The sequence below is a fragment of the Artemia sp. Qi Xiang Cuo genome, chromosome 5 (assembly GCF_049724085.1).
Source record: "Artemia sp. Qi Xiang Cuo chromosome 5, ASM4972408v1, whole genome shotgun sequence".
Taxonomy (NCBI): Eukaryota; Metazoa; Arthropoda; class Branchiopoda; order Anostraca; family Artemiidae; genus Artemia; species Artemia sp. Qi Xiang Cuo.
In genome coordinates, this window is record NC_142798.1 from 18,584,208 (window position 1) to 18,610,773 (window position 26,566).

The following is a 26,566-nucleotide window of genomic DNA, read 5'->3' on the forward strand; positions in this document are numbered from 1 at the left end:
TTAAGCACTTGAGAACGATTTGTTAAAAAGGAGGCAACAATTTTAACTAGAAAGAGACTCACTTGAAACTCCGTCAGCATTTTATTTACAAGGATGTTGTGGTTAATTAGGTCGAACGCTTTATGTAGATCAATTAATAAAAGATTCAATCAATTATCAGGGTTTTGATGGTTTTAAGAATGGTGTCAAGAAAACTAATCATTTAATGTGATGTCTCCTTCAGGTTTCCAAAAAGTTGAAGTCAATAAATTCAAGATTCTCTGCCTTCAACCAATTAGGTAAGACACCCTCGTACATTTTTGAAAAAACTGGGGTCAAGGTGATTGGTCGTGCTCCAATAAAATCGTTCAGGCCTCCTTTCTTTTGGGTTAAAGTAATATACCCCAGCTTCCAGCACGACGGATAACATCCGGAATTACTAATATAATTAAAAATACTGGCAAGGGGTGTTGATAGTTTATCAGGGTATGCTTTTTTTCAGATCAATTTGGATATCAATGGGTCAAACACTAGTTTGTTCAGTTTCGGTATTTTTTCTATTATTTACTTCACCGAAATTTCCGGGATTTTATCTTTTGGAGTTTCAGGGATTAGCTAGTTTTCCACGAGAGGAGGGAACGTTTGTACAATACTAGCTAGGTGTTTATTAAACTCATTGGCTGTCTGTTAAGGCGGTTCACCCAGAAGAAAATCAAGGCTTGATTTTCGGCAGCCCCCATTTCGTTCACTTTCTTAAACCATTGCTGAGGCTTGCTCTGTTTTACAAAATTAAATTTATTCTTACCATAATGAGAAGCAGAACGACGTATTTCTTTCTTTATTTGTTTATGGAGGGTTAAGGCTTCCTCTTTCTTCCCGAGGCGAAAAATTTTTAGTTTCAAATGGATTAGTTCTTTTATTTTTTCATTAAAGTAAGATTCATCTGAGGAACATACCTTTTTGGTAACCTCTGAGAAAAAATTGTGTCGTTAATTTTGTTTCAAACAAACTAACCTTTGAATAAAGATTTACACACGACAAAACAACATCGTAACGTAATCCAAGATCCAAAATCAAAAGACCTTGACTTGTTATTGGCCGTTACGAAAATTCAGAAACTGAGTAATTTGTTTTAAAAAATAGCAGTGGTTTCAAATGTAGAGTGAAATGATAGCCACCATCGAGGGGGGAAGGGTAGTTAGAGCATTGTAAAAGGTTTTACAATACAAGGTATTTACAATACATGACAATGTAACGGAGCCCTTTGACAACACTTTCTTTGTCCGTCACTGGCTTGATCATCAGGATATGGCCAGGGAAGTGAACAACAATGATGATGCATAAATTTGTGTCCCTAAATGCAAGTGAACTTGAGTTTTTGCAAGATGGAGATATACTTGATTAGTATATGATTCAGAACGTGTGTTGTGACGAAAATCCTGAGACGCTATGCTCAAACAATGAGAAAGGTGAGAATTTTGGCAAACTGTGCCTGCCAAAATGAGAAATCTAGCTGCTTATTCAGACACAGACATAGCTTCTAGAATTGGCTCAGATGAGTACTTGGCAGTTGAGGGAATTTAAAGTGAGAATAGCAAAATTGAGAAACAATGCAAAAGAAAAAGCAAGAGAATGAAAAAAAAGTGCAAAACAATGCAAAAGCAACAGAAAAACACCTGGAGTCAAGGAAAATTCATATTAGTTGGAACAAGGCTATAGTAAAAGACTCACAACAACATGTAACCAATAAAACTAAAATACACATTTTTTTCAAAACAGTCCTTGCATCCTTACTCAGCGAAGTTCAACCAAGATTGATAATCAAAATGAGGTAAAACAAGAAAATTTATTTAAACGAAAGAAAAATAAATAAAAACACGTTCTTATTGATAAACCTGCCTTTTTGGCAGCTAACGTCAAACGTCTTTTTGTGACCAGTTCTGTATTAGTGTCTACTGTTTTTTTAAAATTTTGTGTAAGGTAATTTTTAATTAAATTTGTGTATAGAGCGTTTAGAGAATAATATATATATATATATATATATATATATATATATATATATATGTGTGTGTGTGTTTTATATATATATACAGGCCTATATATAAACTGAAAAAAAAAAAAAAAAAAAAAAAAATCAAATATCGGTAACAGACAAGATTGAATTGATCATCATCAAACCATAAATCTGGGGAGAGTGGAATCTAAGCAGGGGTTAATTTTCTACGGAGGGAATTTTTCGTCTGGAGGTATTGTTCACGGGGCAATATCCAGGGGAAAATTGTTCACGGAGGGTGGGGGAGGGGTCCGGCATGATTTGAAAATCGATCAGAAACTAAATTAAAAAAGAGTTTCTTTAACGAGAAGTAAGGAACAACATTGAAACTTAAAACAAACAGAAATTATTTCGTATATGGCGGGGGCTGCCTCTTCCTGAACCGTCGCTCTTTACGCTAAAGTTTGAGTTTTTGACCAAATCCTTCAGGGGTGACTCCTGAAACACAAAGACCCTTTAATTGAAATAAGAAGCTTTTTTAAAGTACTAAAAACTTTAGCGTACGAGCGAGGGTCAAAGAAGGGGAAGACCCCCTTTTCTGCGGAATAATTTTTGTCTGTTTAATATTGTTCCTTAATCTCAGTTGCAAAAACTGTTTTTTTTATTTAATAGTAAATCAAGAAACATTCCCAAACCATTACGAGACGCTAAGGGTTAAACGGAGCATATTTGTTATTTTCATACAATCACCACTGGTTTTACTTTTAAAAGCCGAGACACAATGAGAAACAAGAGATGTATAGATTTTTTTCTATCGTAATGGGGAAAGTCAGAAATATTTTGGGGAGGAGGGGGTAATTGACGTTTAGGAACCTTCAAAGTAAAATGGGGAAATTTGAAATAACGATTGTCACCCAACATGGACAAACTAAAAAAAAACTACTAACTTTTTTAGTTAACATTTTACTAAAACTTTTAAAAACAAATTTTACTAGCTTACTTTTTCATTAAAGGAACGAAGTATACTTCCATCACTTTCGTCAACAGCTAAAGCAACTTCTTCCGAGTGCTTGACAACCTCAGCAATCAGTGATTCAATACCTTGTAAATCTTGGAATTCGACCGTTTTTGAAAGTTGACTCAGAAGACGATCAATATTAGACACAAAGTTGGAACTCCCATCGTCAATAAGAATTATGCCATTAGTTTTGGGGATTCTCAAGTGAGACATCTGCACATCTAGTAGATCTTCAATCATTTCGACTAACGTTTTCCTGGAATACTTTAAAAACATTCATGGCTAAAAATGTCAATACATTTTTTTTTTCAGAATGCAAAAATAAAATCGACCATCTAGCGTCACCCCCCCCCATGCCACGTCGGCATAATAAAAAAATATTATTCATGTATTTGAGGACAGAAGACGAAATAAGTACATCTCTTGTCAACCCCCAAAAAAATTACGGAGTGTCTCAGGGCTCTGTCCTTGGGCCTATTCTATTCCTTCTTTTTATAAATGATTTGCCAGAAGTTTTGCCTCTTTGTAAAATTATAATGTTTGCTGATGATGTGTTAATTTTTGCTTCTCATCGGGACCTATCAGTTCTTTTCCAGAACCTCGAAAGTATGTTACTAATTGTATCTGATTGGTATTCAAGGAATTTACTAGCTCTTAATGAAAAAAAAAAAAAAATGCCAATATATGTTATTTTTGCGAACTGGATCAATAGTGTCAGATAGCTTCTCTCTTTTCTTGAATGGTCATGAATTAAAACGGATAGATCAGTTTAAATATCTTGGGATTATTTTAGATAAAAATTTGTCGTTTCATAATTATGTAAAAACACTATCGTTAAAAACTTCCCGAAATATTAGGTGCTAACTCGTCTTCGTCATTTCTTTCCTAAAACTATTCTAAAATCTATTTATTATTCTTTCGTCCACTGATATTTTCTCTATTGCATTTCGGTTTGGGCATCTACCTTTTCGTCTGTTTTCAAATCTCTCCAAATACTTCAGAATAAAGCAATGAGGATTCTTTTTAATTTTGATTGCAGATCTTCAGTTAGACACCTATATTGGACTCCAGGAATTTATTCTTTGGATCAACTTCATTTAATTTCTATCTCTAGCGTTTGTCAAGATTATCAATACAGTAATTTACCTGAAAATTTCCCCCACATTTTTCCAACTAATTCCCAATTTCATAATTATCCGACTACGCATCGTTCAGACTTTTCGTGCGAAATTCGCCCGACACCGATAGGGGATTCAGCATCCGTCACACTGGGCCAAAAATCTGGAACTCAATTCCAGCATCAGTTCTAGAATGCAGCAACAAGCAACATTTTATAAGACTGGTGAAGAAATATCTTACGACTAGCTAAGCATTTTGTGTATTATGGTTTTCTTTTTCGTCGTTGTAAAATTTAGTTAAATGATGGCTGTGTATTTTCGGTGGCAATATTTTCAGCGCTAAAGTATGCCACCAGGCATGTGCGCTGTTTTGTGACATTTATTTATGTATGTGTTGTAAATAAAAATATTCTACTCTACTCTAGAAAATTCAATCCTGATGAAAATTTATCCCGGACAATTATCCTAAACAACTCCACGAGTGAAATTGAGTCGGCAAAGAGAAAACAAGACATAAGAATAATTTTGTACAGGAATTCCGGCAAATTCCTTCATTGTAAAACTTCCCCTGAAAGATTCACCCCCTGGAAATTTCCCACCCTATGGAAAATTCTCTAAGCGGAAAATTCCCCAGCGAAAAATTCGTCTCCCTCCACCCGAAAAATGTATGCAACTTTCCCAATAACAAACCCTACACATAAACAATGGGCAAATTTTATAACTTAAAGACCTTTCCTTAGGAGCTATGAGGTATCATGTTATCTCCAAGGACATAGTTATTCGGCTTTTCAACTATGTTGAACAAAATGGCTATCTTAAAATTTAGATTAGACGATTTTGAGAAAAAAGGGCATGGGAGTTGGCCTAGTTGCCCTCCAATCTTTTTGGTCACTTAAAAAGGGCAGTAGAACTTTTAATTTCAGTTCGAATGAACCCTCTCCCGATACTCTAGGCCCACTGGGTTGATACAATCACCCCCAGAAAAAAAAACAACTACAAATAAACACACATCCGTGATCTTTTTTTCTGACAAAAAATACAAAACTCCACGTTTTTGTTGGACCTTCGAACCTCAACAGTATGCTTCTCTAATATGCTATACCTGATGGTTGGATTTTCATTAAGATTTTATGACTTTTAGAGGATGTTTCCCCCTTTTTTCAAAAATGGGAAAAAAAATTTCAGGGTCGTAACCTTTTATGAGTAAGACTAAACTTAATGAAACTTATATATTTGGAATCAGCATAATAGGTCGATTCGTTTAATATATTTATTGGTATAAAAATTCATTATTTTTAGAGTTTCGGTTGCTATTGAGCTGGATCGCTCCTTACTTACAGTTCGTTACCACGAACTGTAAAATTTTACTTTACTGAAGCCACTTTGAACTAGAGCTTATTATTATCATTTTGTGTTATGCCTTTTTTATGTTCTTTCATAGTTCAATAATCGCTTCTGTCGCACATTGTATCTAGAGCCCTTAAAGGAACCCCGAAGGTATTTTATATGAATTATAAAAGAGCATTAAAAAACCATTAAATTATGTTTTCACTTTCATCCTAGCTAAACTATATGACCCACTGCAAATTGACCATGAACTTTACCCCCCACCCCCTTAAGTAGAATATACCTGAATTGTCGACAATAAAGTTTCGAATCACTAAATTCAGCGCTATTTTTGTCAACGGCATTTGAAAAAGTTAATACGGTAGGAAAATAGTTTATATTTGAGTTGCCTAATAAATGAGGTTTGAATTGTTATAAATAAGTATTTTTGGAATATGTTACTTTTGAACAACGTATTTGTAAACTAGTGATATGTTTTTAACCACTTTTTAATAACTTAACTAGTGTTGATAACTTCTTTATGTGGTTACAAAAATGAAATACCTTTGGAGCCTCTTTAAGGGCTCAAGATGCAATTTGCTACAGAAGCGATTATTGAATTATGAAAGACCATAAGAAAAGGCATGAAATGATGTTTTCACTTTCATCCTAGCTAAATTATAGTGCCACCTAGAAATTTACCCAATCTTCAAGAAGAAAATGATTAAATCATAAAACATTCATCATCAAAAAGATGCACAACACTGTGAAAAGGGCGTATCCAGGAGGGAGGGGTACCGGGTTTGAAGCCTCTCCCTCCATACTTATGTCCGAATCGTAAATAGTAAAAAATGCATAGAAACAGATTTTTGATGCGTTTTGTAGTTTTTTTTTGTACCCCACCCCGCACAAAAAAAATATCTTCGATATTCCCTTGACTGTGAAGAATGTTTATATTAAACAAAACTTATACGAAAAAAAAACATAGTCTTAAAAAAAAATCCAATATGTTTTTACTCTGTTTCCCTAAAATAATTGATCTTCTATTCGAATTCTATTGCCTTCTTCTCAAACCAGCTAAAATGAGAACGTGTGGAACAGACTGTCAGCAAAATCTTGTTGATATTGCTTTTCTATTATTTCTTCGTTTGTAATTATTATTTACTCATTTCCCTGAAAATTGATTTAGAATCAATTGATTCGGAAAATTGATCCGAGGGAAAAAAAGGTTACGACCTTTTGATACCCGACTGACGAAATAGAACAATTTTACATTCTTTTTTATTTCAATATGTTTATTTGAAAACCACTCTATTATAAATAAAAATGAGAGAACGATATAAGAAAATAAAAAAAAGCTGGAAATTTAAACAACCAAAACAAAAACAATATTTGAGCGTAGCCTAAAAAAAAAAAAAAAAAAAAAAACAACAATTATTATTGAAAGAAGAATACTAAACCCCCCATTATCTAAATTTTTCTTTTATATTTTTCCCAAAATTTTTAACTACGATTCTAGACCAGCAATGCTACACTCATTAATTAATTTAGAGTTTTCTGTTCACAGTTAAATGTGAAGCAAACACGTCTACAAACAGATTTTGGTTTTATCAGCTTATAATATTCAGGCATACACACAAGGATCTTTTACAGGCATAATATACAGGATATTATGCTGCGGGACACTGTGGTAAATGCTGTCAAGGTGAACACAGTTGAAATGAAGTTTTGTAGAAACAACTGAACCTTGGAATGGTTATAGTTAAAACAGTTCAACATTAATGGAAAAACTAGTTTAAAATTTTCCAGATGGATTTTCATACATTTTGCTTTCAACATTAAGACACAGGCACCTTCACATCTTGTTACATATAACCTTTAAATTGGGTGGCTAAGAATAAAAATATCTGTGATTTGTGCTTTTTCTAAAGAACTTTTAGGCTGATACTCTGCGAAGTACAGAAGCTAAAATTTACGCTTCCAAAAAGGAATACATTACCATACTAATAACCCAGAATAGGATTTTTTTTCAATGTTAGGGGGTTCAAACCAACGATGGCCCCCTTATTTCAACCACTGGATCATGGTAAACAGTTACCCACCTTAGTATTTATACTAAGACAGTAAAGTGCATATCTGCCAGCAACATCTTATAAGACATAATTTGCAAAATTCAGAAGCTAAGATTTATCCTTCATATACCAAGAATAGAATTTTTATTTCAATGGTACGAGGTTCAGTCCATAGACAACGCCCTTTATCAGCCAACAGGTTATAGTAACTAAAAAAACTTACCTTAGTATGTTTACTAAGAGGGTAAATTGCTGTTTCTGCCAAGTTTTCAACCAGATGTTTAAGGCAAATATAGATAGACATCATAATATTTTGGTTTGTGTTCCTCTCTCCTGGGTTCATAAGCTTTGAATTAAAGTTGTCTATTAATTGGATTATTTCATTCCATTCTGCCAGAAAACTCTGTAAAAAAAAGTAGACAAGATGAATATGCTGAATTTTTCTTCAAAATAGCCGATAAGGCACCGTAAAAAGATCTTCCCCTGGCTTACAAGATACTAAAGAAATACATTAAGTACTACTGTACGCATAACAGTGGGCCATTACAGATTTAGGTTACGTGATTTGCTCGCTGGCCCTTGAAACTTCAAAAAAAAATTCGATCATACTTTCTAGTTTTGACGGATTATCTATGTCATGATCAATTAGATTATCTAGGCATTATCAATACAGTCATCATTCTGATCTGATTCATCTGCGTGTCATTTGTACTTGACCGAGAGAAAACAACGATAATAGATAGTCAGTTTTTAATTTACCATTAGTAAGGTCTAGTGCAAACTACTGATCTTAGCGGGTAGCCGGGAATGAGCAGCAGCTTGTAGACAAGGCACTTCAGTGAGGGAGCAAATGCCAAACCATGCATATTAGGATAAAGATTCTGCCCTTTGACCTATTAGAGCATATTTTTATGGCTAGTGTAAGCGGTGTTCGCACCAGTACGCTTAATACGTTGCCTAGGAATAACTAATTTCTCCTAAAGCACTGATTAACCTTTCACAATATCTGTGGGTTCAAAGAATTCAGCTCCCAACTGAGGAACACCGGTATCTACAACACCTTTTTCAAAATTACGCTGTAAAAAAAAATTACACGCTCAGCATAACACAAAACAGTCCCAACTTTCCGAATCAGAATCCATCTAATTCCGAATCAGTCTGTTAGAAATAGGCTTGCCGTCTTGCTTTGTAGCAATAATAGCAGATATGTATCGGCTGGTGAAATTTGTTGTGAAGGTTATGGGAAATTTTTCTAGGCTGGTTACGTCTCATGTGGGTGTGAAACAAGGATGTACTTTATCTCCTAAGCTTTTCTCCTTGTTTGTTAATGATTTATATAGTTTCATGAAAAATTATGAAGCCCCTGATGTATCTTTGGGCTGGTTTAGTCTACCATGCATGTTATTCGCGGATGACATAGCTCTAGTAGCGGACAGTAGAGTAACTCTTCACAAGCAATTAGATATAATAAAAAATTATTTAGAAAAGAAGTATCTAGAGTTGAACGCTAAGAAGTCAGTAATATTAGTATTTAGGAGTAAAGGGGATGTTGATTCTGAGGTTCATTTTAATTTTGGGGAAAAGGTGTTAGAGGTTAAAGAAGAATTTATTTATTTGGGTGTTAAGTTTATTGCATTAAGGGGGATGTCTAGGCATATAGAAGATTGTAATTTAAGGGATAATGGGCTAACAAATATACTTTTGAGAAGTAATTTAGGTCAGCTAGCTGACATGAGGATCCAGAAAAGAGTTTTCCAGACAAAAATAGCTTCTAGTCTACATGGGGTTCTGAAGTTTGGAGTTTTGCTAAAGCAGCTAAGCTAGAAGTAGTTCGGCTAAGATATTTTAAAAGAATTTTAGGCTTGAATGATTCATTTAGTTCAGTGGCACTGAAAGAAGATTTGGGGCTTTTCACTTTAAGGTGTGTTAGATTGGTTAGAATGGTGAAATTCTAGAAGAAAATAATTAGGCTACCTAGAGTTCGGTTTCTTAAGTCAGCTTATTTGGAGAGCTTGAAGGACGGTAAACGTGATTCGTGGCCAAATAAGATCAAGAAAATGCTGGACCTTTGTGGCTTTTCGGAGATGTGGAATGAAGGGATATGCCCAATGGGGGAAAGCGTGTCAGTATGGAAGGAAGTCCAGCGAACCTTAAATGACCAAGAAATCCAAGAGTGGCTATGGGGTTTTGGTTCTTGAGGTGTTTAAAGACAATCTATGTCTTTGAGGTTTTACTCCCAAGCTAAAGACTTGGAGGGAAGAGGCTTATTTTAAATTTGGGTTGAATAAAGAGGATTTGAAGAATTTGCTGTTGGTAAGAGGGGATAGTTTGGATTTAGGTGAGAGAAGGAAATTTTTGGGAAAGTTTAGGCTGGCGGCTATTCCCTATTTTTGTCCTATGTGTGAATGAAAACTTATTTCATTTTGTATCCGAGTGTGAAGAGCTATTTCAGTTACGGAATGAATATTTTGGATGAGTGTTTGGGAGTGAATGCTGGTTAATTGAGCGGATGGCCGAGAGGAACACATGTGCTATTAAACAGTTGTGTAAGTTTCTTCGTTTAGGAATTAGAAATAGGGAATCATGCTTGAGGAGATAGCTTGTTACGGTTGAATTTTATTATGATTGGATTTTGTTGGTTATAATGTTGAACCTTGGCATGTTTCTTTTTTTGTCGTTTTGTTGTTCTTCTTTCTTTTTTTTTTTTGATTTTTATTATATAAAGTTGTATTTTTTTCCTGAGCTTTGTTTGTAGACTGTATTCTGTGTTGCTATGGCCCACAGGCTTTTCGTAATAAATCTTATCTTACCTAATAACAGTAAGTATATGTAGCGTTGCTTTTCTCTCAAGCTTAACTAAGTTCAAACAAAAATTGATCATAAGCCAATAAAATGTGGGCGTGGCCAAATTTGAGGGAGGAGCTAAAGCATACAACAAAAAATTCAGATTTACCAATAACTATTATGTTCACTGGAAAAATACTGGGTCCCAAGAGGGGTGTTTTCTGGAGTCTATTACTTCTAGTAAAAAAAAAAAAAAAAAAAAAAAAAAAAAAAAAAAAAAAATCCAACTTTTCAGCGTCAAATTAACAAGCTTTGTATATTGAGACTGTAAAGCTTTCGTGGACAGCAAAAAATCTTTTTATCCCCAACTGCTTGCTTGGGCCTTTGGCCCTAACATTGGCAACTCATTTGCTCTGGCAGTGCTCTAAAAACTCTCATTCTAAAAGAAATTACACATGCCAAAATCTATCAATTAAACATATTATGGTTTTCAACGACGCCATGTCTACGTGTAATTACTTTCGTCAGTTCCCTTTTTACTACCAAATAAAATTCAACAAATGAATTGGATATGCTCATTCAAGAGATAATAGCAGGTTATATCAAATTAAAAGAAAATACTTATTTGCTTTGAAAATACTCATTGACAAATAGAAAAGACCCCCCCCCCAATCCACCTTTAATAAGATTCTTTATCCATCTGCATGTAGATTTCAGTCTAACATGGATCCTTTGCTCCATAAATGCAATCCCCATAGTGAAAAGTCCTTAGGCAGAATTCTAGAATCCATCGACTCAAAAGCTATAGGAATTTCTATATATTTAGAAGATATATTATATTAGAAGAGTATAAACCCTTTTCTTTCGTTCCTTTGGTACCATCCTCCTCCAAACAATTCTTTTGATAACTCCTCCCCCTCCCGAACTAAAATACCAGATAAGGCCCTCACTGATGTGTCACCCTTTCCTTTGTCCAGTGTTAACGGCTTAGTGGATGGTTTTAGGGAGAGGATTAGGGTATCATTTGATCAATAAAATACAAATTAATACCTTCAAAGTAGATACAGTCTCGTGAAATGTTGATGACTGAGACATCATATTTATTATTTTCTCAGCAATCTTAATGCTCTGGATTAAACTGTTAAATTGCTCTGACTCCACTTGCACAAAACATTCTATGGCACCTTCCAGTAGCAACATACAGGCTTCATGTGGCTCGCCTTTATTGCCTGCTTCTTCAAAAGCTGTGAGAGTGGCAAGGAGAAATTGATCATCCACTTTTTCGGATGTAGCTAAAATCAGCTCCTTCAGGCTTGATGACAGAGTTTGTATAACTTCTTTTGACAGCATTAAATCATTTTTCGATAATAAAAAATTGACCTATAAAAAACAACAAATACATTTTTTTAGCCCACAGAAAAGGGGGGGGAAGTGGTAAGAAAATCAATTATATTTACCCCAAAAATCCCTCCCTGAAAAGTAGAATTTGTGTGGTAAAATAAACTTTTGCTTGTTTCGACCATACCTCCCTATGGCAAGGCCGTACCCAGAGGGGGGGGGGGTTAGGGGGTTTGACCCCCCCCCCCAAAAAAAAATGTTTGTCTGACTCGTAAAAACGTAACAAAATGGGATATAAATAAATATTGTATACGTTTTTTGAGGTATTTTATGTACCCCCTCCCCAAATTTTTTTTGAGTAAAACCCCCTCCGAAAAAAAATCCCGGATACGGCCTTGACCTAAGGGTTTGGGTCTCATATATCAAATGACTGTTAATTAATTATTTTTAAAGTCAAATTGTGATGTAAATTGTGAAGTAAAATCTCCATCCTTCCCCCCCCTTGAAGTTCTTTACGAGTCAATTGACTACATTCCTAAATCAATTAAAAAATCGTTCCGAAAAAGAATTTTTTCAAAGAAAGTAAAAAGCCATATTAAACTTGACATCAGCAAAAATAAATCCCTATAATAATTCAAACTCAAAACGACCAAAAATTACTAATAAACAATGAATGAAACCCCAAACGAAAATAAATTATATAAACAATGACAGCTGACATAAAGATAACAGGTTCTAACATAAATTAATCAATACATACTAAAGTCAGTAAAAGTTATTCTGAATATTGAATTCAAACTTAAAACGAACAAAAATTATTGCAACAGAAGTTTGGCTACGCCCCCTTACCTTTCGTCTAACCATAACAGTCTAACCGTAAAATGAATATTTAATATATAATGATATTAATTTTTAAAAACTAGGCAATTTAAGATTTTATTTCTCTGTAATTTTTATTTTTCAACGTCGTAAATAAAAAAAAATATGTGTAAAATAATATAATATAATTCTGCATATAAAATATGTGTAATGCAATATAATTCGTTTTCAGTAAAGCGCAAATGACACAATAGGCTAAAGACTTCTACGGTTAGGAGAGAGGGAAGGGACAAGAACAAAACTTCTGTTTGTAGTAATTTGTGTTTGCTTTAAGTTTAACTTGACTATTCAATTTAATTTTAACTGATTTTAAGATTTATTTATTCATTTATATTAGTACCCGTTTTGAATTTGAGTTTGATTTTGAATTATTATAGGAATTTGCTTCTGATTGTCTTAAGTTTAATATGACTCTTTACTGTTCTTTGAAAACTTCTTCTTAAGAATTTTTTTAATTGGTTTCTATTGATTTTTGACTGCCAAAGAATTGTTATTGGTCAACATAATGAATATTTATCCAGTTTTTCACGTCTCCCGCGTAAGAATTGAAATATGTGATTCTAATTTATTAGTTTTAATTATTGTCTTTTAACTTATTTCAGCATTCCCCTAAACACTCCCTAAGAGTTTCAACCAAGGACCATTAAGCATTCCTGGAATATTGTAAATGTGCCTTTTTGACAACTGAGATTTATACAGTATCTTTCGATAGAGCTCAACACCCCCTCAACATTCTCTGAAAGTTTCAACTTAATACCCTTAACTGTTATTTCACACATGATTTTAACAAGCTGGGTTAACATAGTATCTTTTGATTTAGTTCAACATCCGCTGAAAATTTCAACTAAATACCATTAGCCAGTCATTCCTCAAACACTGCATATCTGCAATTTTGATTACTGGGATGCACATAGTTCTATTTTGACTATGTTCAAGATCCCTCTTAACTCTAAAGGTTTCAACTTAATACCCTTAACTGTATTGGGATACAAACACTTCTATTTTGATTGAGTTCAACATGCCCCTCAACATTCTCTGAAAGTTCCGATTTAATACACTTACCTATTCCTGAAATATCGCAGACATGCCATTTTGACAACCAGAATGTAATTGATGTCTTTTGATTTAGTTGAACATCTCATTCAACATTTCGAAAAAATTTCAACTTAATAATTGCAGCAATGCCCAATGACAACTGGGATGCATATAGTGGCCTAAAATTCAGCATCCCTGTCAAAAGATAAATGTTTCAACTTGATATACTTCCCTAACTACTCTTGAAAGATTGAAGATATGCCATTTCAGCAAAATGGATGCACAAAGAGGACAAAGTGGATGCAGCTGATGTTATACTCCAGATATCAGTACGTATAATTAAAAGGCTCTCAGATGGCTAGTTGGTACTGTCAGCAGAAATTACAGCAAAATTTGGAGTCCTTGTAACAAATCAAGCAGAATAATACCCCCCACCCCATTAACATATTGTTGTGTTTACCAATTCCAAGTTTGTTCTTGAACTTATAAATGAAAGTCATTTGGAAGTACATGAAAAGGAAAAATCTTTTTCTTAGGTTAATCAAGAAAACTTTTCGCTCAAAATAAGTTTTTCAAAAAAAAAGTAAAGAACTCCATTAAACCAAAAATGAACAAAAATAGAATCAAATAATCTACCAAGCATACCACGAATAAGGATTAATAAATAAATGAAACCTAGGATAAAGAGAAAATAAAATAAGTCAAACACAAAACGAACAGAAACTAATCTAAATAGGTTTGTTAAGCCTATGCTTTGTAAAAGCCAGAATATAAATTGTACTTTAATGAAAAAAATTCCAATGAATTTACTGAAAAAAAAAATGTGCATTGTCAGTTTAATATACACAAGGTGATATTTATTAGTTAAAATGTTAATTAATTTTTGTTTTCTTAAAGTTATAAGTGAAAGCATTTAAAATAATTTTTTTCCAGTGAATTATAAATTTTATTCTGGCTTTTAGAAAGCGTAGGATTTAGAACCCTACTCATATTAATTTCTGCTCGTTTTGAGTTTGCATTATTTTAATTTCTGTTTGTTCTGGGTTTCATTTATTTATAGATAGATTGGAACCCCGTGTGAAAATGAAAAAAATATTGTTGGTCTGTGTGTAGCGCATGGTTACCGCTAGGGAAACATTCAAGGCTTTAGGCATCCGTCAATAAGTTCTAAGACGAGAGAGGAATTTGGGACAATTCTTGGAGGCGCCCATCTGCCCAGATCCTCAGGCAAGTGACCCAAAAATTTGAAAAATTTGTGAAAAGTTGAAATTTGGTCAGAATGCTGGACTGAGCTGGGGCATTGAATAGATAGTATTTGCAAAGTGATTAGTGACGGTGGGCATCCGTGAATAAGTGCTAAATTGAGAGAGGAATTTGGAACAGTATTTGGGGGCGCCCACCCACCCGCCCAGAGTCTCGGGCAAGAGAGTGACCCAAAAATTTGAAAAATTTGTGAAAAATAAAATTTGTTCAGAATGCAGGGCTGAGCCTAGGCAATAAATAAGTACTATTTGGAAGATGAAGATGACTTTAACTAATTGTTTGTCTGTTAATTTAACCAAATTAATGGTCCTGTGTCAATTATAAATTCTTGGTTAACCTTCCTAAGACCATAGGTAGGCGTGTCTTGTCTGCCTCTCATTCCAGGCAATCTAATGGTCCTATGTCAATCTTAAATTCTTGGTCAACCTGCCGGAGACTCTAGGCAGGCGCGCCTTTTCAAAAACTAACACATATGTACTTGTCCAATAAGAGAGTCATACTTACTCCCACCATTTACCCGAGCCATTTAAAAATTCTTGCCTCTCAATTACTTGGACTATCGGTCTTGGCTTTTTTCTACAATTAGCCATCTTGATGGCTTCTGCAAAATACTTGATTTTCAGTTCAAGATATAAGTTCCGGACCTTTCAACTGCGTTGAACAAAATGGCTATCTCAAAATTTTGACTGGATGTGTTGGGGAAATCGTGGGCGTGGAAGGGGTGTTAGTTGCCCTCCAATCGCTTTCGACTATTGAAAAGGGCAGTAGCCATTTCAATTTCCAATCGAATGAGCCCTTTTTGAAATTTCTTTCTGAACAACGCTTTCTATGAAAACCTCATACGCCTCCAGGGCATAACTTACAACCCTTACCGTGAGGGCTGTGGGGGGTTGTCATCCTCAAAAACATAATTTCCAGAACTTTCAACTACCTTGAACAAAATGAATATATCAAAAATTTGATTGCATGTGTTTGAGGAAGTCGCCCTCCAATCACTTTCGACAATTAAAAAGGGCACTAGTCCTTTCAATTTCCAATCAAATGAGCCCTTTTCGAAGCTTCTAATAAAACGCTTTCTATAAAAAACCTTATATGCCCCCAGGGCATAACTTCCAACCCTTGCCCTGAGGGGTTTGGCGTGTTTGTCATCCTCAAAGACATAATTACCTGAACCTTCAACTACGTTGACGAAAATACCTATCTCAGAATTTTAATTGGATATGTTTGGGGAAATGGTGGGCGTGAGAGGGGGATTAGTTGCTCTCCAATCACTTTCGACTATTAAAAAGGGCACTAGCCATTTCAATTTCCAATAAAATTAGCCTTTTTTGAATTCTCTACAACAACGTTTTCTACATTTACTCAAGTTCATCATAGGCAGCGCTATTACGCTGCCTATGATGAACTTGAGTAAATATAATTGATAAAAATCAAAGTGAGGATTACCAGAGAAAAGGGGCACTAGCCTTTTCAGTTTTCAATTCAATGAGCCCTTTTCGAAATTTCTATGACAACACTCTCTATAAAAACCTTATATGCCCCAAGGGCTTAACTTACAACCCTTGCCCTGAGGGGTGTGGGGGGTTTATCATCCTGAAAGACATAATATCCAGAACTTTCAACTACGTTGAAAAAATGGCTACCTCAAAATTTTGATTGGGAAAATGATGGGAGTGAGAGGGGGGGTTAGTTGCCCTCCAATCAGTTTCGGCTAGCCTATTAAAAAGGACACTAGCCCTTTCAATTTTCAATTGAATGAGCTCACTTAATTTATCTATCACATCATTTTCTATAAAAAAACTTATATCTGCCCCCGCCATTACTTACAATCATTGCCATGAAGCCTGGGGGGGGGGGGGGGTGTCCTCCTCAAAGACATCGTCGTAAGAATATCCATCACTATTGAACAAAATGGCTATTTCAAGTTTTGATTGTAAGTGTTCGGCGAAAACGTTGTCTTGAGCGAGGGGCTAGCTAACCTCTACTCCATTTCGACTATTAAAAAGAACACTAGCCCTTTCAATTTCCATTCAAATGAGTCCTTTTTGAAGTTTTTAATAAAACGCTTTCTACAAAAAAAACCTTATATACCCCCAGGGCATAATTTACAACCCTTGCCCTGAGGGGCTTGTCATCCTCAAAGACATAATTACCAGATCTTCCAACTACATTGAAGAAAATAACTATTTGAAAATTTTGATTGAATGTGCTTGGGGAAATGGTGGGCGTGATAGGGGGATTAATTGTTCTCCAATCACTTTCGACTATTAAAACAGGTACTAGCCCTTTCAATTTCCAATCAAATGAGTTTTTTTTGGAAGTTTCTATGAAAACGCTTTCTATAAAAACCTTATATCCCCCCAGGGCATAACTTACGACCCTTGCCCTGAGGGCTCTGAGAGGGTTAGCATCCTCAAAGACCTAATTTCCAGAACTTTTAACTACGTTGAACAAAATAGATATCTCAAAATGTTGATTGCATGTCTTTGGGGTAATATTGGGCAGAAGAGGGGGGTTAGTTGCCCTCCAATTACTTTCAACTATTAAAAAGGGCACTAGCCCTTTTAATTCACAATCAAATGAGCCCTTTTTGCAGTTTCTAATAAAACGCTTTCTATAAAAAACCTTATATACCCCCAGGGCATAATTTACAACCCTTGCCCTGAGGGGCTTGTCATCCTTAAAGACATAATTTCCAGATTTTTCAACTACATTGAAGAAAATGCCTATCACAATATTTTAATTGAATATGCTTGTGGAATAGTGGACTTGAGAAGAGGGTTAATTATTCTCCAATCACATTAGACTATTAAAAAGGGCGCTGTCCCTTTTAGTTTCCAATCAAATGAGTGTTTTTTTGAAGTTTCTACGACAACACTTTCTATAAAAAAAAAATCTTATATGCCCCCAGGGCATAATTTATTACCCTTGCCATGAGGTCTCTGAGAGAGTTATCATCCTTAAATACCTACTTTCCAGAACTTTTAACTATGTTGAACAAAATAGATATCTCAAAATTTTAATTGGATATGTTTCGGGAAATGAGGGGGGTTAGTTCCGTCCACTCACTGGCGAGTATTAAAAAGGACACTAGCCGTTTTAATTTTTAATCGAATGAGCCCTTTTTGAAGTTTTTACAACAACACTATTTATAAAAACCTTTTCGACTCCCAGGGCATAACTTACAACCCTTGTACTGAGGGCTGTAGAGGGAGTGTCTTCCTCAAAGACATAATTTCCAGACCTTTCAACTACGTTGAACAAAATGACAATATCAAAATTTTGATCGGATATGTTTGAGGAAATGGTGGGTATGAGGGGGGGATGGGTAGTTACCCTCCAATCACTTTCAACTATTCAACAATCACTTTCAACTTTCAACTGATTTGTGCCTCCGTTTTGGTAAGTTGGCACTTTTGAACCCCCGTACTGCAAACCTTTTCCCTGATTACCATGTACCTCATAGAAATCGTCCTCCACAAACTGTGTTCCAGCCTATCCCCACCTTATCTCCCATTCTTTGTACTACCTTGCGTTATAAGAAATCGTTTATCCCTTTTTTTACTGATTTAATAAATAGTGGTTAATTTGTGCATAAATTTTGTCTTTTCTCTTATATAATAAAAGAAACAGCTCGGTTTTCTCTATACTCTTTTTTTTGTTCCCTATCCCCTTTTTATGTTGTTTTTTAAACATTTGTTAATGTGTATATTATTTATTTTTTTTCAGTTTTATTAGTTTTTATCTTATCAACTATTTGCCATTTTGAAGTTTTTTAATATAAGTGACAAAGGAATCATATAGCATTCCGATATTTGATTATTTATTTATTTTAATTTTTTTTTTTTTTTTCATTGGTTGCCAATATTTAAATTTTTGTGCTTTTGTTATGATTTTATTGGTTGTTTGTTTTTTTATGGACTTCGAAATTCGAATTCGGCCCTTAAGGGCTTGTGATAGTAATTTCTCGAAATAAATATCTTATCTTATCTTATCTACTATTAAAAAGGCCACTATCCCTTTGAATTTCGAATCGAATGATGCCTTTTAGAAGTTCGTATGAAAACGCTTTCTCTAAAATCCTTATATACCCCCAGGGCATAAATTATAACCCTTGTCCCAAGGGGTTTGGGGGGTTTGTCATCCTAAAAGACATAAATTCAAGAATTTTCAATGACGTTAAACAAAACACCTATCTTAGAGTTTTGACTAAATGTATTTGGGGAAAGGGGGGCGTCAGAGGGGGGTTAGTTGCTCTCCAATCACTTTCAACTATTAAAAGGGCACTAGCCCTTTGAATTTCCAATCGAATGAACCCTTTTTCAAGTTTTTACGACAACGCTTTCTATAAAAACCTTATAGTGTAAAGGTACTGATGAGTCAACAGTTTTTGTAAAAAAAAAAAACAGTTTTTTCTACTCCAGAAGTCCTAATTTATAGACTTTTGGTTTGAAAAGGGTTTCAGTATGTAGGGATAACATCTAGGAATCTAATTGTTTGATGAGAAGTTTGAAGTTTTATCTGAAAAGGGTACAAAACTCCGATTTTCCGAAATTAGAGCATTTTCACCTACAAATTCGACACAACAAAAAGTTTTCGACACGTATCAACATACTTGGGGAATACATGTGGGCGGAACCTGCTGTATTCGACATGTATATTCTTGTTTCTTTGTTTTTCTTCAACTTCATTTAATGTATAGAAGTATAAAACACTTTTCAAAAAGAAGAAGTAATAAAACTAAAAAAAAAAAATGTTTCAAGTATGTAGTATTTAATATAGCAAAATTGGTAAATCATAAGGAGTTTGATATTGTGACCTAGACCACATAAATCTTCTTTTTTCTAAGTGTTGCATATACGCCACAGGAATAGCATCTCCGAACGCTATCTGGAATGGCCCACTTCCTGTCAGTTTTAATGGCCATGCAAAGATTTGTTCATTGTTGACAGTGTAAATGTGATCAACATTTGGCCATTTCAAAGTGTGATCTACAATTCTAATCCTCTGAAAACTTTTATTTGGACTGTCCTTTGTCAGAAAAGCCTAGAAACCTAACGACAATATATGGCACCTTGCTTTTTTTGGCGCTAAAGAAAACAGCATAGTATTTGTCAAGCTGCAGTTAAACTTCCGACCCAAATTTGATATTTTTTTTTTTTTTTTAGTTCCATTGATAAGTGCTAAGGAAAGCGAAAAATTACTTCAATGTTAACACTCTGCAATTTTTGGCAGTAGTGGGTACCCATAAATTTAACAGCTATATTTTTGTCAGTGGACCCTGGAATTTCGACACCAATTATTTCTCATTTGTTTCACATGTTCAGTGAAGTTTCGACAGAGTCACCTATATTTCGAAAGGGCCTGTTGCTGTCTGTTGAAAACTTGGACAAGGTTATTACAATATATTCGCAAAATTAATAAATCAATTTATAAAAGCCATTATCTAAGTACGTTTGAACTTGACTAAAGGAACATTTTTAGTGCTCCTACTACAATTACTACTACTAACAACTCATCGCAGCACCAAGCCGCCTAAGGCCAACACAGCTACGCACGCTCCTCCTCCACCCCAATCGATTCAAAGCCTCCCTTTTTACACCCGCCCACGAAGTTCCCATTTCCTTTAAATCTTTCTTTATGAAGTCCTCCCACCCCAGACGGGGACGACCTGCTTTCCGTTTAGCCCTAGATGATTGGCCGATAAGAGCAATCTTCGGCAATCTGTCATCCTTCATCCGCACAACATACCCTAACCACCTCAACCTTTCTTTCATTATAGACCTAGAAAGCGATATTGAACCACATTTTTCGTATAGCCTATTGTTTGAAATACGGTCAGTCAGCCGGGTACCCAGAACAATCCTTAAGCAATTTCTCTGGAAAACATCTAGCAAATCTTCATCCACTTTTCGGAGCGTCCAGGCTTCAGAGCCATATTTGACCACTGTCAACACTGTAGCTTCTAATAATCTAATCTTGGTTTGCAGACTTATCTTCCTATTCTTCCAGACTTTTTTTAACTGTGAAAAAACACCCTGAGCCTTGGCTATGCTATTTTCAACATCTTCACTGCTCCCACCATCTTTACTAATAATACTACCAAGGTAAGTGAAGCTGCCCACCTGATCAATCTTTTCATTACCCAACGTCACCTTTTCGTCTTCACTTATTCCTAGCCTTAGTGACTTAGTCTTCCTAACATTAATTTTCAAACCAATACTAGCACCCTGAACTCGCAAAACCTCTAAAACTTCATTCATTTTGCCCACACTTTCATCTAGGATGCTTAAATCATAAGCATAATCCAAGTCCAGGAGACTTTTTACTTACCATTTGATTCCGTTGTCTCTAATTGCCTTTCCTGTGCTAATTAAAACAGTCCATAAAAAAGATACATACAAAGGTGGATATGAAAAAGCCAAGCTTAACTCCTGATATAACACAAAACCAGATGCATACCTAACTTCATACCTTTAATTAATAATTATTATTCTCTAGCAAAGAACTATTCACTGTAATCTATTTGTATGATATACTATACAAGGATAATACCTTTGCTAAAGCTCTTCTATCAACAGAATCGAACGCTTGCTCGTAATCTATAAAACTAAGGACCAAAGGTGTTTGAAAACTTGGGCACTTCTCAATTATTAACCTAAGAGTGAAAATTTGGTCAACACATCCTCTACCTTTTCTAAAACCGCACTGCTCTTCTCTTAAAACTTAGTCTACGGCATCTCTCAGTCTAAAAAGTATCATATTACTAAGCAATTTGCTACTTACAGAGACCAGACTAATGCCTCGATAATTAGCACACTCACTTTTATCACCTTTCTTATAAAGTGGCTTAATTAAGGTTTTCCTAAAATCGTTAGGTACTTCCCCTTTTTCAAAAATCATATTTATAATCTTCAATAACTTATTTCTAACCTCAGAGCCACCATATTTAAGAAACTCATTTACTACCCTATCACCACCAGGAGCCTTATTATTCTTTAATCCTTTTAGTACTGTTGCTAATTCCTCTTCACAAAACAAATCTTCCTTCACATCCAAGGTATCACAAACTTTTTCATTTTCCTCTATATTTTTTCCTGCAACTCTATCTCGGTTAAGCAAGTTCTCAAAATGTTTGGTCCATCTCTCTTTAGTTTTTTTCCTTATCGCTAATTGCCACCCCATTCCTATCTTTAACTGGGACAAGTCCGGATTGACTGCTCCCTCTCAATTTGTTAACGTGCCAGTACAGTATTTTACTATTATGCCGTCTAGCTGCATCTTCTAAATCCTCGGCAATTTTATCCATGGCCTCTACTTCACACCTCCTTAGCTCATATTTCAATGCTTTCTCCACTTTCTTTACATTTCTTTTGTTTTCATGCGATCTATCACTCAGATAATTCTTGTACAAGTCCTTTCTCCTTTATATTAAACATAAAGGTCTTTAACTAATATACTTAGCTGGAGTTCTAGCTTTCTTCCCTAATACACCTTCAGCAACTTCACAAATTATTTTTCTAAGATTATTCCAACCATCTTCCACATTATCAAATTTTAAACTCTCAAGTTTACTATTCAACTGTTCCTGGAAAGTTTCTCTCAAATTCTCATCCTGGAGTCTACTAACATCATAACTTCCCGGGAGGTAATTACCCTTCCGAAATGTCACCTTTAAATAAACCCTAGACACTACTAGATGGTAATCTTTACTTTTAACATCAATTACAGCACTCATATTTACCCTAGTATCTTGTATTGATCCTGCCAGTCTTCGGTTTACTATAACATAATCAATAAGGTTTGCTGTCTTATCATCACGTGAATACCATGTTAGCTTATGAGCCATTTTATGACCAAACACCGTATTGGTTATAACTAGATTGTTATACCTGCAAAATTGCAAAAGTCTGTATCCATTACTGTTTTCTTTTCCTACACCAAATTTACCTAAGATGGGATACCATCTATCCTTATTTCTACCAATCTGGGCGTTAAAATCTCCCAGTAATAATATCATATTTTTACCTGGGACCTTGTCTATTTGCTCCTGTAACTGTAAGTAAAATTCATCTGAGTCACTAGTATCTCCATCAGTCGGTTCTACAGGGGCGTATACTACTATAACTGATACCCTGAACTTTCTAGTCATAAAATGAGAAATTAGTATTCTATTACTAATACCTTCCCAGCCTAGACAAGACTTTGCAGCTTCCTTATTCGTCATGAGCCCTACTCCCTGGCTATGTACCCCATCCTTCCTGCCTGAGTAAACAAATTCTATATCACCTAATTTCAGGCTTCCTACCACTGGGATATGATTTTCTGAAACTCCTAATAAATCCAGTTCGAATCGTCTGAATTCGTCAGTCAAAATGTCGATACGATAGTCATTTTTTAATGTCGTAACATTGAAATTATTTTCACATCAGGAAAAGCAATGATCCCGGATACCAGTGCAGGACGGGGATCACATGTCTTCTCAAGTCTACACCGAAGTGCTTAAGCCGGCTTAAAACCGGACAACAAGAAGTCTCTGGGACCTCCAGGAATAGAGGCTTTGTGCAATCCTGGGCCCACCTTGGTCACAACATGGTTTTCAGCACTTGGCGATGCTCTTCTATCAACAAGAGTCGAAATCCTGCACAGACAAGTTTAGTGCTCCTGGTATTCCACAACTTTAAACAAGAATTTTCGACACTTGGAACCTAGTTTTGACAATGTAATATTTGTTGCCATTTTAATTTAATTTTATCAAGAAAAAGCTAATGTGACTAAAATTCAGATGTATCTTGATGCAAATTGGTGCTAATCCCAACTCGTTTTTTACAATAAATAACCAAGTAACAGCAGTTTGAACATCGCATACCTGAAAAATTGTCGGTAGCTCCTTTCTTGTTGAAAACAGGAGACTGACTGAATTAAATATTCTTTTCTTATCTGGCTGTACCAAATATTGTGTCAACGTTTCCTATCGTTGGAATACAAAAACGGCTTCAAGAGATAGCGCTCCAAGTCACGGCTAAGCAGAGTTATTCCGCGTTGATGGAGAATTTCGACAGGAGTTCCAAAATTGCACTGTTGAACTATTGGTACCATTACCCAATGCCCCCAGGGCATAACTTACAACCCTCGCCCTGAAGACTGTGGGGGGATTTTCCAGCTCAAAGATATAATTTCCAGACCTTTCAGCTGCGTTGAATAAAAATGGCTATCTCAAAATTTTGACTGCATGTGTTTTTGGGGAAATGGTGCGCGTGGAAGGGGTGTTAGTTGCCCTACAGTCACTTTCGACTATTAAAAAGGGCACTAGCCATTTCAATTTCCAATCAAACAGGCCCTTTCTGAAGTTTCTACGATAGTGCTTTCTATAAAAACCTTATATGCCCCCAAGACATCCTCAAAGACCTAATTTCCAGAACTTTCAACTACGTGAACAAAATGGTTATCTCAAAATTTTGACTGAATATTTTTGGGGGAAAATGGGCGTGAAAGGGGGGTTAATTGCCCTTCAATCGGTTTTGACTATTAAAAAGGGCACTAGCCCTTTGAATTTCCAGTCAAATGAGTCTTTTTTGAATTTTCTACGACAACACTTACTATAGAAATCTTATATGCCCCCAGGGCATAACTTACAACCCTTGCCCTGAGGGCTGGAGGGGATTCTTTTCCCCGAAAACATACTTTCCAACTGGAGATCAACTATAATGAACAAAATGGCTATCTCAAAATTCTGATTGGATGTGTTTCGGGACATGGTGGACGTGACAGGGGAGCTAGTTGCCTTCCAATCACTTTCAACTATAAAAAAGGGCACTAGCCATTCCAATTTCCAATCGAATCGGTCCTTTTCGAAGTTTCTACGACAACTCCTTCAATACGAACTGCCCTGGCATGAAAAAAAATACATTGTGCCAACATCGTTCTTTACTTAGGCAGCGCTATTGCGCTGCCTATGATATGTGCCTTTTTTTCAACTCCAGTATATACCTAGCCATCAAGGAATCAGAAGCAATGATCAAGCTGACTTTCTTTGGCACAAGGCCAGCAGAGAAGATGCACCCCACTTAGACATTGTATGAGAGGAAGACTTTTAAGACCAGTGAAGTCTTTCCAGCCTTAATTTCACATAGGGCAAGATTATTAATTGTTCTATAGACTTAACGCAATGAAATTTTCATATGAATCATTGAATTCCAAATGGGTCTTTCGCCTTTACCTATATGTTGGCAATATTCCATTGGAGATGAAACTCAACAGCATCTCTTATTTGAGCGCAAAGGCCATAAGACAAGATTGATACAGATTCAGTCAATAACTTCCATGATTCTACTAACAGAAACAGAGAGGAAAATTTTACAGATAACAACACAAAATTGGAATTCGCCAACAATTAGTCATATAGTTAATGACAGTTAGAAGGAAAAGGCTACTCTAAATGATTGATCTCAAGAAGGGGTGAGTTCTCTGTGTATGTGAAACCTTAAAATGAATAAGCTTTGGAGTCTACTAGATTGCTATTCTGGATGCACTTACGCACCTGTTCATGATATAGTATTTGATCTGAGATAGATGTCTCAAAACCTAACTTGAATTACGACAGCATATAGCTGGCCACAGTTCAGACATGGATAGAAAAGCACAAACATCATTTTGCTACTGAAAAGAGTGATACAGTAGCATTCAAAAATAAGAGGAAATGGAAAGCTCATATAAGTCTAAATATATGTGGTTAACCAATGTCACTAAAAACAGATGAAAAGTGTCGGCATCATATTTGATCATTGGTTGAGCTGGAATGGCCCATGTGGAGAGAAAGCACAGAAAGCTACAGATTCCTTTAACCAGCACCAGAAAAGCTGGGGCTTACCGGCAAATAAGATCATGTATCTAATAAGACAGTAATTTGACCACTGAAATATAATGTAGCAGTCTGGCTTAACACAACTCAAATTCAGGGACATATGACTTTTTAATAAGGGTGCACAGGCTCAACTGTATAATGGTACATCAGTATATTAAAAAACTACCATTGCATCCATGGAGCTATGTATACGACTCCAGTCTATAGAAAATTCTCTAGAGAAAGAAAAGATTACAGATCAATGGACTCAGAGACAGCAGATACAGAATAGGAAAATGAAAAGCCACATGGATGTTTAGAATTCATTAATTAAAAAAAAAAAATTCGGAAAAAAAAGCTTTTCAAAGAAAAGTAAAGGCTATTTTATACTTAAGCTTAGCAGATACAAATACCTTGTAAAGTTCAAACTCAAAACGACCAGAAATTAATATTAAAGAATAAATGAAACCCAAAACAAACAGAAATTAAATAAACAATCATAGCAAAAAACATACAACAAGTAATAATATAAATGAATAAATAGATCTTAAAGCAAATAAGGCTTAGATTGAATATGAAAATCAAGCTTAAAACGAAAAAAAAAATTCCTATTGAAGCATAAATGAAATGTAAAACTAACAGAAATTAGACAAACAATGAATGCAAATAAACATGCAATAGATATTAATGTAAATTAATGAATAAATTTTAAAACAAATGAAACATAAATTGAATATGCAAATCAAGCTTGAAACGAACGAAAATCACTACAAACAAGAGTTTGGGTATGACCTCCTTCTCTCACTGTAAAAGTCTAAAACCTACTGCGTCATTGGCGCTTTACTGAAAACCAATTTTATGACAAAAATGAAATTTAAAACGAACAGAAATTAAATAAACATTCAATGAAAAGAAAAA

At 35.1% G+C, this 26,566-nt stretch overlaps 1 protein-coding gene across 1 annotated transcript in view; it reads right to left on the reverse strand.

Moving 5' to 3' along the window:
- LOC148951904 (uncharacterized) overlaps positions 1 to 26,566 on the reverse strand; it is a 113,382-nt gene that overhangs the window by 70,064 nt on the left and 16,752 nt on the right. Inside the window, exons 2-4 of the mRNA XM_089089390.1 lie at positions 11,341 to 11,670; positions 7,730 to 7,909; positions 2,973 to 3,254 (exon numbers count right to left, since the gene is read on the reverse strand). Of these exons, the coding sequence (XP_088945516.1) occupies positions 2,973 to 3,254; positions 7,730 to 7,909; positions 11,341 to 11,670 (792 nt within the window). The remainder of the gene's footprint in view (positions 1 to 2,972; positions 3,255 to 7,729; positions 7,910 to 11,340; positions 11,671 to 26,566) is intronic.